The sequence below is a fragment of the Hippocampus guttulatus genome, chromosome 7 (assembly GCF_054856545.1).
Source record: "Hippocampus guttulatus isolate MCC_2025c chromosome 7, RoL_Hgut_1.0, whole genome shotgun sequence".
NCBI lineage: Eukaryota > Metazoa > Chordata > Actinopteri > Syngnathiformes > Syngnathidae > Hippocampus > Hippocampus guttulatus.
Window position 1 is genome coordinate 14,758,553 of NC_141267.1, and position 12,222 is coordinate 14,770,774.

Here is a 12,222-nt window from a genome sequence, read left to right on the forward strand (position 1 = left end):
AAGGCATGTGTTGGCATTCAAAAGAAGTCGTGATATTTGATTAACGGTGAGCCGGGTGTGGTTTTGCCGTGTTGAGCAGACACGCCCACAGTTTTTCAACGTATAAACAACGGCTTGAATTTCACACCACTTTCAAACCTCATTTATATTTAGTTGGCTGTTTCATGTCAATTTGGCAGGCTTTTTAACGATAATTCTTCTCTGCGGTGTGTCAAATTTACAACAGGATTTTATTTTAATTTTACAGGAAATTGAAAAGACCGGACAGGTTGCACCAAAACTGGCTCGGTCTCAGGTCGGGCTGCAGAAAGGATTGCTTGTCTTAAAAAGTTTGTCAAAGGTAATAAAAAACATACAATAAAATGTATTAAGATCACTTTTGTACATCTACACACAAAATGAAACGCCATGTTTTCCCATCAAGCTGATGAGTAATAAAGCGCACTGCAAGACCTCAAATGTGCGCTCAAGTGAGGTTTCACCAGTGAAATTATGATCCTAATAAAATTTCCCTTCATGGAGCACAGGCACCAACACCTTTGTGACTGGGCGGCTGTGCTTCTGCCAGGAAACGGAGCTGACCAAAAAATATAGCAACGGCACCCGCTGCTAAAGATTTGACACACACACACACACATAGCTATAAAAACAAATATTTCTTCAGCCAATGATTCATTTGACGTCGAGAACCTTCCTCTGGCTCCTGTCAAACCAGCTTTTCATCTCAATGCGTCAGTAGAACGGTAAAAAAAAACAACTCAATTTTCTATGACGGGAGACCCTTATTTGGGCCAGTTTTGAAGGGGACATGTCACTTTGTGACGCTGGTAGATGACTTCTGTCAAGGCCACAGGTCTCTGAGTCAAGGTAATAACTGAGTAGTGTGATCATTTCAAGTACAGAGGCAGTCCGAGTGAAAGGAAATGCCCATTGCTCAGATATCAAATCATTTATTTTATCTGAAAGATTTTGAAAAATAAATACTCGTGATTTTCATAACAATCGCAAAAAATGATCGACTCACAATATCAGAACGAAGATTACCATCTGCTCGAGAGCAATGCACAATATACTCATACATCTTAAAGTTCAATGAGAATGCAACAAGACACGCATGTTCGGATCAATGAAAATTGCCCATATGTCTGAATGACTGGCGACCAATCCAGGGTCGAACTCATCTCTCCCCGAACGTAAGCTGCAATAGGTTCCAACTCACCAACACCCCGAGCGGGGACAAGTACTAAAGAAAATGGATGCATGGGTACACAGTTACCCCGAATAAACTCTAACCTCAGTGTTAAGCAGCTGAGGCAGTTACGGGTCACGTATGAGGTGAAAACACAAATCATCAACTGGAAAAACTATTTTGAATCCATCAGAGCTTGTGGCGGCCCAGCGCAACCTTTTTCTTCTGCATAGAGTTCCAAGTTTTGCTCAAGTTTTTTTGTTTTGTTTTGTTGTTCAAGTTTACCAAAAGGTTTGTCTGTCTACGTGAAGTAATGTCCCGATGGCTCCTTCAGAGAATTTCCTGATATCATCATTGTCTGACTTTGCTTGCAATCAAAGTACAATGTCTGAACAACTGACAGATAAGACTTGGGAATGCTTTCAGATGGCTGGACTTTGTGGGGAAAAGTCTGATAAATAGCCCCGAATGTGCTCGCTACCGGTAGGACGTCCTGTAATCAGCAACTTGGCATCCCCGGCCAGGGGTATGGAAGGTTGAAGCTCAGCTCTTGTGATGGACAGGAAACGGCTGCAAGGAGAGACAGCTTGCATGCTTCACGTACACGTCACCGTCCTCCAGCTTGACTTCATGCACTTGTTGCTGAACCGGTGGAAAAAAGGAAGACATTAGACCGCCGGTATTACTTTTGACAGCTGTCCTCGGGTGCATCCGATGAAGCTTTTATGTGACATGCATCAAGATTCCAGGCATAATCATGTACAACATTATAGGGTTCAAAGAATGCATAATGGCTTTCATTCCTGACCTTCAACGACGTACCGCTCTTCCCAGTCCTGAGGTCAAAGTCGTAGTCATGCCATGGACAGAAGACCCGTAGAATTCCATCAGCCTCCTCGATGTCGCCCTCGCACAATGGACCTCCTAAGAAACACAAGAAATGTCAAGCAGGTAACCATATTATTTCCATAACCATCAATAGCCTAAGTAGTAAAACCTATACTGGACATTCAGTCCGCGCCGCGCGTTATTTCACATTGCCTTGTGTTGTTTTCATTTTGGAGAGTATTGGATCAATCAATCAATCAACAAATCAATCAATCATCAACAAATTTTGGGGAATGAAATACACACATGAAATACAAAAATTTTTACTCGTGTAGTAGGACTTTCATTTTGAATTGCTGTGAAGCATACGAAAAGCGATGATTTCAAGAGGCTTTTACTTTGAAATGCCACATCAGAATGAAATAACACTCCCAGTGTTTTACAGCGCAATGTGGTCGGTCGACTGTCAGAGGAGGAGCTGGAATGTATTTCCTATTTATTGAACTGCATTCAAATGCAAACGACTTTTAATAGCGTCTAGCAGAATGTCGAACCGAAATACTCATTTTACTTTGAAATCCGTTTTGGCAACGAGGAGGGGGAAAGCTTCAGCATGGCTTTAGCTCACTGTAACCGCGGTGTGGCTTTTAAAACGATCTTTTTACTTTTTTTTTTTTACCGGAGTGTGCACAGCGGGCATCCATGGCGAAAAACTCCCCCTTGACGGAGAAGAGGCACACGTCCGACTGCCGGCCGAGGGACGAGTACACGAGTCGGCATTTCTTGCCGGAAAGCTCCGAGGCTGCGCCGATGTGTCTCCACGCAACGCCCCCCACGGTTCCCTCGCCTTCTCCCGGGGATGAAGCCATTACAAACCGGCGTCGCTTGCCTCCCAAATGTCTAATGTCGCACTTATCTGTATTTCCACCTCCATTTATCGTTTTACGTTGGGCACAGGTTCCATGTTTAACGGCCGAGTGTCACGCCACAGAATTTGCCTTTCCCCGCGCGTGCACGCGCCCGGCGCTCGTGATTGGCATTTCCTGTCCATCACTTTTGTTTTCATGGCTGTAAATATTATTTTTTATTGTTATTCATAATTTAAAAAAAAGGATTTGTATTTGTATTTTCATGTTTACAGTAGCTGGACATTCTTAATAGTTCAACACAGCATTACAAATGACTAGAAGTAGGGGAGCAGGAACCATGTCGAACTACTTTGATAAATTTGATTGGGGCAAAGGCTAACAGATTATGACTTCCAAGGATGTGTAGGAAATGTCATCATATTTCATTCATACATTTGACAACCATGTGCATCAAACACTTATCATAATTTTTGCGCCTCGGCCTCCAGCAAATAATTTTCTTCTTCCATTATGTCAAGGACTGCGCCCCTCGAGCACCGATATTAACAAACTCAATCCCAGCCATTTTCACTGGAGCAACCCCCTCCTTCCCAGCGTTTTACTGGATTTTGACTGATCTTGCAAGGCCCACAGAATATTTGGTTCTAATGCTATATAAGCATGGAGCCTACCAAAATAAAGTTCGGACTCTCTTCTTTCAGCAGAAAAAAAAATGTTTCTTTTTCCATTCTTCAGCAATCGGCAATACAAAATGGCTAAGATTCATGAAAATGACGATTCCTTGGCAAAAAACGGAGAAAAAGTGCTTTTTGTAAAAGCATGCATTTCAAGCACGTGAGGCACCACTGTCACCTACTGGTTGCTTTTTTACATGATTTACAATGCAAATGGCTTATTCTCATTCACGGATTGCATTAGACCCTCCTCTCTATGACGCAAAAAAAAAACAAACTTAGACGTACAAGTACGTCCTTGGTGGGCGGGGCCTAATTTTAAAAAGACGTACGAGTACCTCTTGTGAAATGAAAGAGTCAAAGGGAATTAAAGAAGCCGCTTTGATTGCCGGCGAATCAAGGCAGCTGAGTTTATGCCACAACAGCTCAAAACACCTGTTGCAACTACGGCAAGCTCTGTGTCAATGTGAAAATACCAATATCAAGTCTAACCCACCCCTGCGCAGATTTAGACTGCCTCCTGCACTAGACTTGCATTTGGGATGAAAATAGAGCCCCAAATGTCTGGATTATTTGACGCGGCAGGGATAGGAGAGTGCATCAGGTGGTATCCAGCAGTCCCGTGTGGGTGAACCCTAAAAAACAACAATGACAGACTTAACAGATGAAAAGTACAATTGCATTCAGTTGAGCGCAGACCTCTTCCAGGGCCAAAGCAAAATGAGTTTCCACCTTTTGCATTTGTCTGAATTTCGTCATTACTATTCATTCCATAATTTAAGTAAAATAGCCAGACGTGACCTCTTTGATGGAGGTAATGATCAATAGATACAAACTCCCTGACTGCAGCACTTTGGGAAACAGCTGGTGCAGAAATCAAAGCAAGTATCAGCCAAAAAAAAAAAAAAGTGCTCAAGCGGCCCTTCGCACGCCCGCCACCGTTCACAACCCAAACGCCGAGCCTGCTGCTGCTGTTCACAAGTGCACACGTTGCATTATTGCACACACACAGAACCTTTCCTGTTCCTTGGTGGAGGTCGGTCTGTGACACGGAAAGACTAAACTGGCCCTAATACCAAAGAGTGAGGGAAAAGTGTTTTGCAAAATATAATTGTGGATGTACAAACATAAAGTCTGTTATTGTTCTGTTTATGGCGTTTGAGGGGATTTAACTTTCCACAGTGCAGTTTAACATCACAAGTTGTTTTGGAGCTCTGCGTCTCAGTCAGCACTTCTGTTCAGCCTCACTGTCAAACTTGTTCTGTGACTGGGAAAACATTTTTTTCCAAATCACACTTGACCCAATAGATCAAAAGTAACCACAGGAAGACGCAGCCTATTAAAGTAAATGAGCCATGTGAGATAAAATCAACCACTTGAATCTTCCACGACATGCAATAAATCCTCTGTGTTGTCAAAGTCAAACAAAATCGTTTTTAATCCGTTTTTTTACCCATTTCTCGACCACAAATGTGTTTGGTGGTGGTGGCCAGAGTGCAGGCTCATCCTCTATTGCCAAGGCGGCTGTCAGTAGACTGATACATCACAGAGATCGCTTGTTTGGACTGCGAGGAAGCAAGTTGTGCAGCTTGAGCGCAGTCTGATTCAAATGCGCCTTCAATGACCGTGTTGAATGAATCACATCAATATAATAGTTAAGGAATAAAACATCAAAAATGACACTCACAGTTAGTGGAGCTAGTTACGATGTTTGGTGCTGATTGAGGAACATCGTAGTATGGAGGTTTTATTCTTTATATTGCATGAAGTAGAAACTTCAAAATGTAACATTATTAGCTCAAATCTTCCCATCCATCCATCCATTTCTGAACCGGTTGCCAGCCAATCGCAGGGCACCCGGAGACGAACAACCATTCAGTCACACTCACACCTCGGGACAATTTAGAGTGTTCGATCAGCCTGCCGTGCGTGTTTTTGGAATGTGGGTGGAAACCGAAGTACCCGGAGAAAACCCACGCAGGCACGGGGAGAACATGCAAACTCCACAAAGGAAGGCCAGAGCCGGAATCAAACCCTGCACCTCTGTACTGTGAGGCGGGCCTGCTAACCGTGCCGTCCAGAAATCTTCCCATTTTTGAAAACAATTATTTGTTTTAGGCCCAAACTGTTGCTATGACATCACACTTATAAGTATGACAAATGTTTAAATACACATTTTAACATTCCAAACTGTCATCTAAGTGTAACACTAACTTGTGATGCGGCTTCATAAAAATGATCTAAATTAAAACTGCGCACCTTTCGATCAGTACAATGTAGCGTCCAAAGTGTTTGTAAAATAGCCGTTTGCTGAACAGTCTTTTTAGAATGTCGTATTTATGATTGATTTCATTAGAATGGATTAACCAATTATTTAATACAATAAATGAAAACTTGAACAGTATATGTATAATGTTTTTCTGTCATTCGAACAACATTTTCTATTTTACTGTATTAGTTAGAGCAAATCAACTGACATCCATCCATCCATCCATCCATTTTCCGAACCGCTTGATCCTCACTAGGGTCGCGGGGGGTACTGGAGCCTATCCCAGCCGTCTTCGGGCAGTAGGCGGGGACACCCTGAATCAGTTGCCAGCCAATCGCAGGGCACACAGAGACGAACAACCATCCACGCTCACACTCACACCAAGGGACGATTTTGAGTGTTCAATCAGCCTGCCATGCATGTTTTTGGAATGTGGGAGGAAACCAGAGCACCCGGAGAAAACCCACGCAGGCCCGGGGAGAACATGCAAACTCCACACAGGGAGGCCGGAGCTGGAATCGAACCCGGTACCTCTGCACTGTGAAGCCGACGTGCTAACCACTGGACTACCGGGCCGCCCTCAACTGACATCAATGAATGACAAATCATTAAAAAAATCAAAACATGCATTTTAATTAAGTGCTTTTAGAAAAAATATAAAAGCTAAATTCCATCCAATCATTCTGTGCTGCTTATCCTCAATTGGAATGTCGGCGAGCTGGAGACTGCTCACCAACAAATCACAGGGAAAAAGGCTAACACAAAACATTAAATACAACTGAATGAAAAGTGTAAAAGCTTGGTGTCCATAATTACACCATTTTTTTCAGTTCCATGGGCTCAATATATTTTTTTCTTTTTCACAAAGTCTTTCTCATGATGTTGAGCATTTGTGAACATTTTTGAGTTTAGTAGCGAAAGTTGACATCTGCCTTTTGGCTTTCCAGTGAAGCGGAGTGAAATATCCTCAAGTCAGTGAGTCAAGAGTGAGACACAAATCACCGTGACATGCCGCATTTCTGCAGAAAAGCCTTGAAAAAAAAAACATGCCTAGCAAATAATGAAAAATAGGACATTCATTGAAGGTGCGCCTCATAATCCAGTGTGCCTTAAAGTGCGGAAAATACGGTATTGAATAAATAAAGACAGACTATTACGTCATGTTCGCCTTGTAGACCCATTTTCAGACATTGGCTGTTTACAAAAAATTACTTTGGTTGTGTAATTTTACACTTGATGATTGCAGGCACCCGGGAGACCCAAATCTGTAAGCCAGAAGAGATGATTACTGATCACCGCCTTGAAATGTTAGCAAAGGCGTCCACTTCTACATTTCCTCTCCTGCAAGTCAGTCCAATCAACCTGTCAGCATAAGTCAATCTTTTTCTCTCCATTTTTAACAATCCTTACCACTTCTGATCTGCAAGGTTTTGTGTTGAAAGGCCGCAGATTTCTGGAAATGTCGTACAACTGGGAGTTTTGAAGTACAGATCAAAGTGGGGGAAAAGTTTTGCTCACACAAAAAAGAGAATATGGCTGAGAGGCTGCAAAATATATTTCCCAAACCATGTTGCTAAGCAAGGTAAAGCTGACTAGACTTGCACGCATCTTAAACCACTGAATGTTTTTCCTCCCCACTAACATATGCGGGAAAGCTATAAAAGTGTCCCGATGGCACACGGTGGGCACGGCACCCATATGTTGGATCACTTTCTACATCCCGCCATCTGTCCGCGACTTCCACCACGCTTGTGTCTCCAACCGACATCAAATGCTACGTGCATTCCTCTTCTTGTGATTGTGTCGACGCTCGCGATACATGCGCGCCATCTGAAAATTTCGAGAAAGGGGGTTGGAAAGAGGCTTGGAATGATCCATTAAATTGGCGTAACTCGCGTCTCATACTCTCATAACGATGAAATCAAAATACTTGGCCACTGATCGGGATAGCCGATGAAAAATTAAGTGAAAGGAAACTTTCTTTTGGTACGGAGGCCAGGTCGACTCTCTTGCGCATTCCGGATGCAATCAGATGGGAGTCGCTCTCTGAAACTGGAGTTAATCAGCGACAAATTCCCACATCCTTATCCTTAACCTCCGGTTATGTTGAACAAGCCTTTGAAAAGATGCAATACATTCTTTAGGTGAGTCAGCGATGGAGCAAGATCCTGGGGGCTCTGTTGATGGGGGGCTTCAAAGCAGGAGGCTCATTGAACCTTTACCCAACAGTCACAAGTTCGAGTCCAGAACCAGATTTACAATTTTATTTATTTACTTCATTTCAATGGGAAAGTGCACATTCATCAGCACAACAGTGTAAATGCGCCGCACTTAGCATAAATGCTAGTTTTTAGCCGTAGTCCAAAGGTGAAACACTTTGAAGCTGAAATCTCTGAAAATGTGTATCAATTTATGTATTTATTTATTTATTTATTTCATTTGGACAGTGGATATGAATCAACACAGGAATAAACGGACTTAGCATAAATGCTAATTTTCAGCCGTACTCAAAAGGCTGGTTTCTATCATAGCATCGTGAGAAACAAAACTTTAAAACCACAATGACAGAATGTGGGAATGTGGCCTCACATTTGAGTGAGACTAACACAGAGGCGTTAGGTGTTAGTAAAACCACGTCTACGGCATTCTGCTCAACGGGAAACCTTTAGCAGATGTGAGTTAATGCCAGGCTAGGAAGAAGCTGCTGATAGATCGAATGGAAAGGTCCCAAGAAAAATATCAAAGCAAATAACTCATATTTCTAAAATTTGGGTTGATGGAGGAACAAAGTGACACATATACACAAGTAAGGTGACCAACCACGGATGACGAGAAGAGTCCCTGCAATACTGGCATGTTCATTAGTGAGGCAAGTCATCATTTTGTCACTCGCACAGCGTGACATTGTTCAATTTGACTGGATCAACTGAAGATGGCGTTCAATGCGTCGGACACAAATCTACTGCAGGGAGAACAAACCGAAGATGCCACTTTCATCATTCACGGATTCAAGCGTTCAATGCAAATATCTATTCAAGCTCTGAAAATAAGAGATTCTCTGTAGACGGAGCATCAAAGGGGCCGACGCAAAATAATTTTTTTTCCCCTTCAATCCTGGGTTTACAGCAAATCTTATTTTTGCTCTCAAAGGATACCTCAAGCCTCAGTAATCTGCATTTGTCCCATAGCAGCGCTCTTAACTGTACTTCCTGACCTACGGTAACAGACGAAAGCCATCATATGAGAGAATATTACGGTCTAGGGCACGGGAGAGCCGAGGCTTTCTGACAAGGTCAACAAGAATTTCATCTGAGCATGTCCTTTATTTATTTATTTTCAATTAGGCGCCGGTGATAAAACCGTCTATTTGATTGGATATATCTTCTTGGCTATACATTTTTAGTGATGTTTACATTATGGCTCAGATGGAGGGGAACGTAGCATTTCAGCGATAGCTCGTCATTCAAGTGTCATTATCCGTGATATCTTTTTGCTTGAATTTAAGGACTCGAGCGAAGAGAGGCCAGGTCTATAAAGGAACACTCGATACTCCATAAAAGCAGAGATGGAATCTAGGCTGCCTCACGGCATCCAACCACATCACAGCTCCTCCAGCCAGGCCGTCTCAGTGCGGGACTTAATGGGAATGAGGGGATCCGTCCGTCCGTCTGGGAAAACGACTATTCAGATGCAAAAGCTTGTTGGCTGTTTTTTTTTTTTTTTTTTTGGTGCCATCTCCCTCAGGAATGATTTGGGGTTCACTCGAGTGTTTTCTTTTGTTAGTATACTTCAGTCAGATATCAGTCAGAGCGTTATCAATCACGGATGTATTTCAGTTTGGCTGCTTCAGCACAGCCAAATGGGAATCGCAGGCTGGATATTGTGAAAATGGTTTGACTGGGCAAAGCGCGTACAAACATTCCAAATAACTGCCAAGGCTTATTGTGGAAAGTCCGAGTGTGGCTGCCCTTTATTTTTCTCTTTCCATTCTGTATTTTTCGTTGATACCAACCGCCTCCATCATCTGCACAACGTGCGCGCAGCCATATGGCCGCTTCATTAGTTTCGCCGAATGAGCACTTTGAATGTCTTTGTACCATTTCAATGCAATGCTGCAGTTTAAAAAGCCATTATCTGATTTGGACCAGAGACGGCAAATTGTCTAAATGGTGTGAAAGTATTACTTCAGAACCTTTTCTGCTTTGGCTGGACCACGGCAGAAAATGTTACATGGTGTGTTTTTCATCACACTTTTGGTCCCGTTACGCTTAAGTTGTGTTTCGGCTTTTATAAAGTGTGTCGTTTGTATTCTAGTTTGTGCACATTTTTTTTTTCCTGAAAACATTATGACTTGTTTTTTGTCATTGGCCACGTTTCAATAACATGTCTGTAGCATTCTAAAATATACCAAAAAAAAAAAAAAAAGTCTTTTTAGTCTTTTGGATATTAGTCTGCCCCTAACACTGCTCCGCCAAGAGTGAGTTGGGCCGAGGGGTGGCTGCAAACACAAATCTAAAAATGCAATATCGTGAGTTGCGAAGAGCACAAACAACATGGATTCTGTTTTCTTTCCCTCGAGGGGACGGCACTTCATTTGGACCAAATTACATTTGTCAATCAGAGAGCGAAATCCGTGTATGCTGCAAATGCAATGTTCAAAAGAGGTTCAACCACTTGCATTTTGGTGCACATCAGCATTTGAGTGGTAAATACTGTTCAAACAAACAAACAGCACAATCACAGAAGAGTTTGTTTTATGCAAAGCAAACCTTCCAAGCGGGAACACACATTTCTATTTAGGGGATACGGTTTGAGTGTTGCATCTTGGGACATTTCTGTCTGCTGCTTGCAATTCTGACAACTTACACTGGGAAGAAGCCGGTCGAGGCAAAGCCAACCTGGTTGGAATTACCTGCGCGTAGCTCAGAGTATCCTCAGTGTCATTCTAGATTTTCATTCAAATGGTGAGGTAAGCAGCGAGTGAACCGCTACACTGTCAATGAGCAAACTATAATTAAAAATGACACGGTATTCATTCAAATGGATGAATTGATTGTATTTTACCTCAGTGAAATGCACTTACTACAGCAACTTCAGTGGTTCTTTCATTGATACGCTGAGAGCGGTCAATACTGCGGTAAGGAAATGGGAAAGAATGACTTCAACAAAGGAGCGTGATACAACATTTCAACGTCCTGAATTTGCTGAATGTGTGCCTCATGCGTGCGGTTTTCGTCGAGTGCCAAAAGGCACCTTTATTTTCAAGAGCTGAATTCTAACGCTCTCTTCTTGTCCCAAATAGCTTCCCTCCAAGACCGAATATCCTTTTTTTCCACCGGTTACTCGACTCGGGCCGTAATATCTTTCAATGACAATGTCAGCGTTATTTATTAACCGTGACAATTTGACATTTCCAGACAGATTTCAGCAGGGATCATGAAAGTTGACACACATGATTTGTTCCTGCGGGCCACATAAAATGACAAGGTGGGCCCGAATAGATTTGATTTGATGATTAGACTTCATCAATATTGGGATGAAAAAAATATATATATAATATATATATACAGTATATGCAATTGGTTGAAAGCGTACATCAACAAAGTGTTATCCATTCCCCGAAAAACTAGAAATAAAATCAAAACTCAAAAGTCACGGTTGATTCAGTGGATGGAGTACAAAGGCCATTCAGATTACTATGCCATCCAGAAAGCCTCGTCGTATTAACGCTTCAACTTCAACAGCCATCACTCCCTCAAGAGTGTTTATTTGTTCTCATGCGTACAGCGTGTGTTGAGTTTGTGCACACCAGGGGGACTGATGGGAATACCATCCCCTTCATCTTTTTTCTTGAGCTCAAGGCTTCACTTCATTGATTTCTCACGCTCCCTCCTGGTGGCTCCCTCGTCTTTACTCGTGTCCTCACAACAAAATAGCAGTGATGGCTTCTTTTTTTTTTTTTTTTTTTTTTAAGCAGCCAGATGGAGTCAGGGCCAGGTCAGTCTACAGCGGGGGTGGAAATGAAAAATATGTCTGACTATGTGGGCGACATCAGGCCAGAAACAAGACAATGCAGGCTTGCAGCGTTTCCAGTTGTACAATTTAACCAGATCCATTACAAGAGCTTTATTAAGATATCCTTTATTTGTCCCGCAATGGGGAAATTACAATCAGACTTCAGAAAGGAAAACGCTGGGTAGGGAGAGGGAAAAAAAAAAAATTCAAATTAAAATTTAAAAAAAGAAGAGATGCATTTCTCCCCACTAAAATCGGTTAATTCAATGTTTTTATTCATTTTTCATTCATTTACCTGATTTCAAAATGGCTCAGCCCACAGTTATTCAAATTACATAATCCTGCATACATGGATAGTGATACATATAAATGGACATA

At 42.2% G+C, this 12,222-nt stretch overlaps 1 protein-coding gene across 1 annotated transcript in view; it reads right to left on the reverse strand.

The window, feature by feature from the left end:
- The window catches only part of LOC147202405 (Rieske domain-containing protein), a 46,317-nt gene extending 43,275 nt beyond the window's left edge, over positions 1–3,042 (reverse strand). The window contains exons 1-3 of the mRNA XM_086115084.1: positions 2,697–3,042; positions 1,998–2,113; positions 1,671–1,831 (exon numbers count right to left, since the gene is read on the reverse strand). Coding sequence (XP_085971210.1) covers positions 1,733–1,831; positions 1,998–2,113; positions 2,697–2,886 — 405 coding nt within the window. The 5' untranslated portion in view covers positions 2,887–3,042 and the 3' untranslated portion in view covers positions 1,671–1,732. The remainder of the gene's footprint in view (positions 1–1,670; positions 1,832–1,997; positions 2,114–2,696) is intronic.
- Between the last annotated feature and the right edge of the window lie 9,180 nt (positions 3,043–12,222).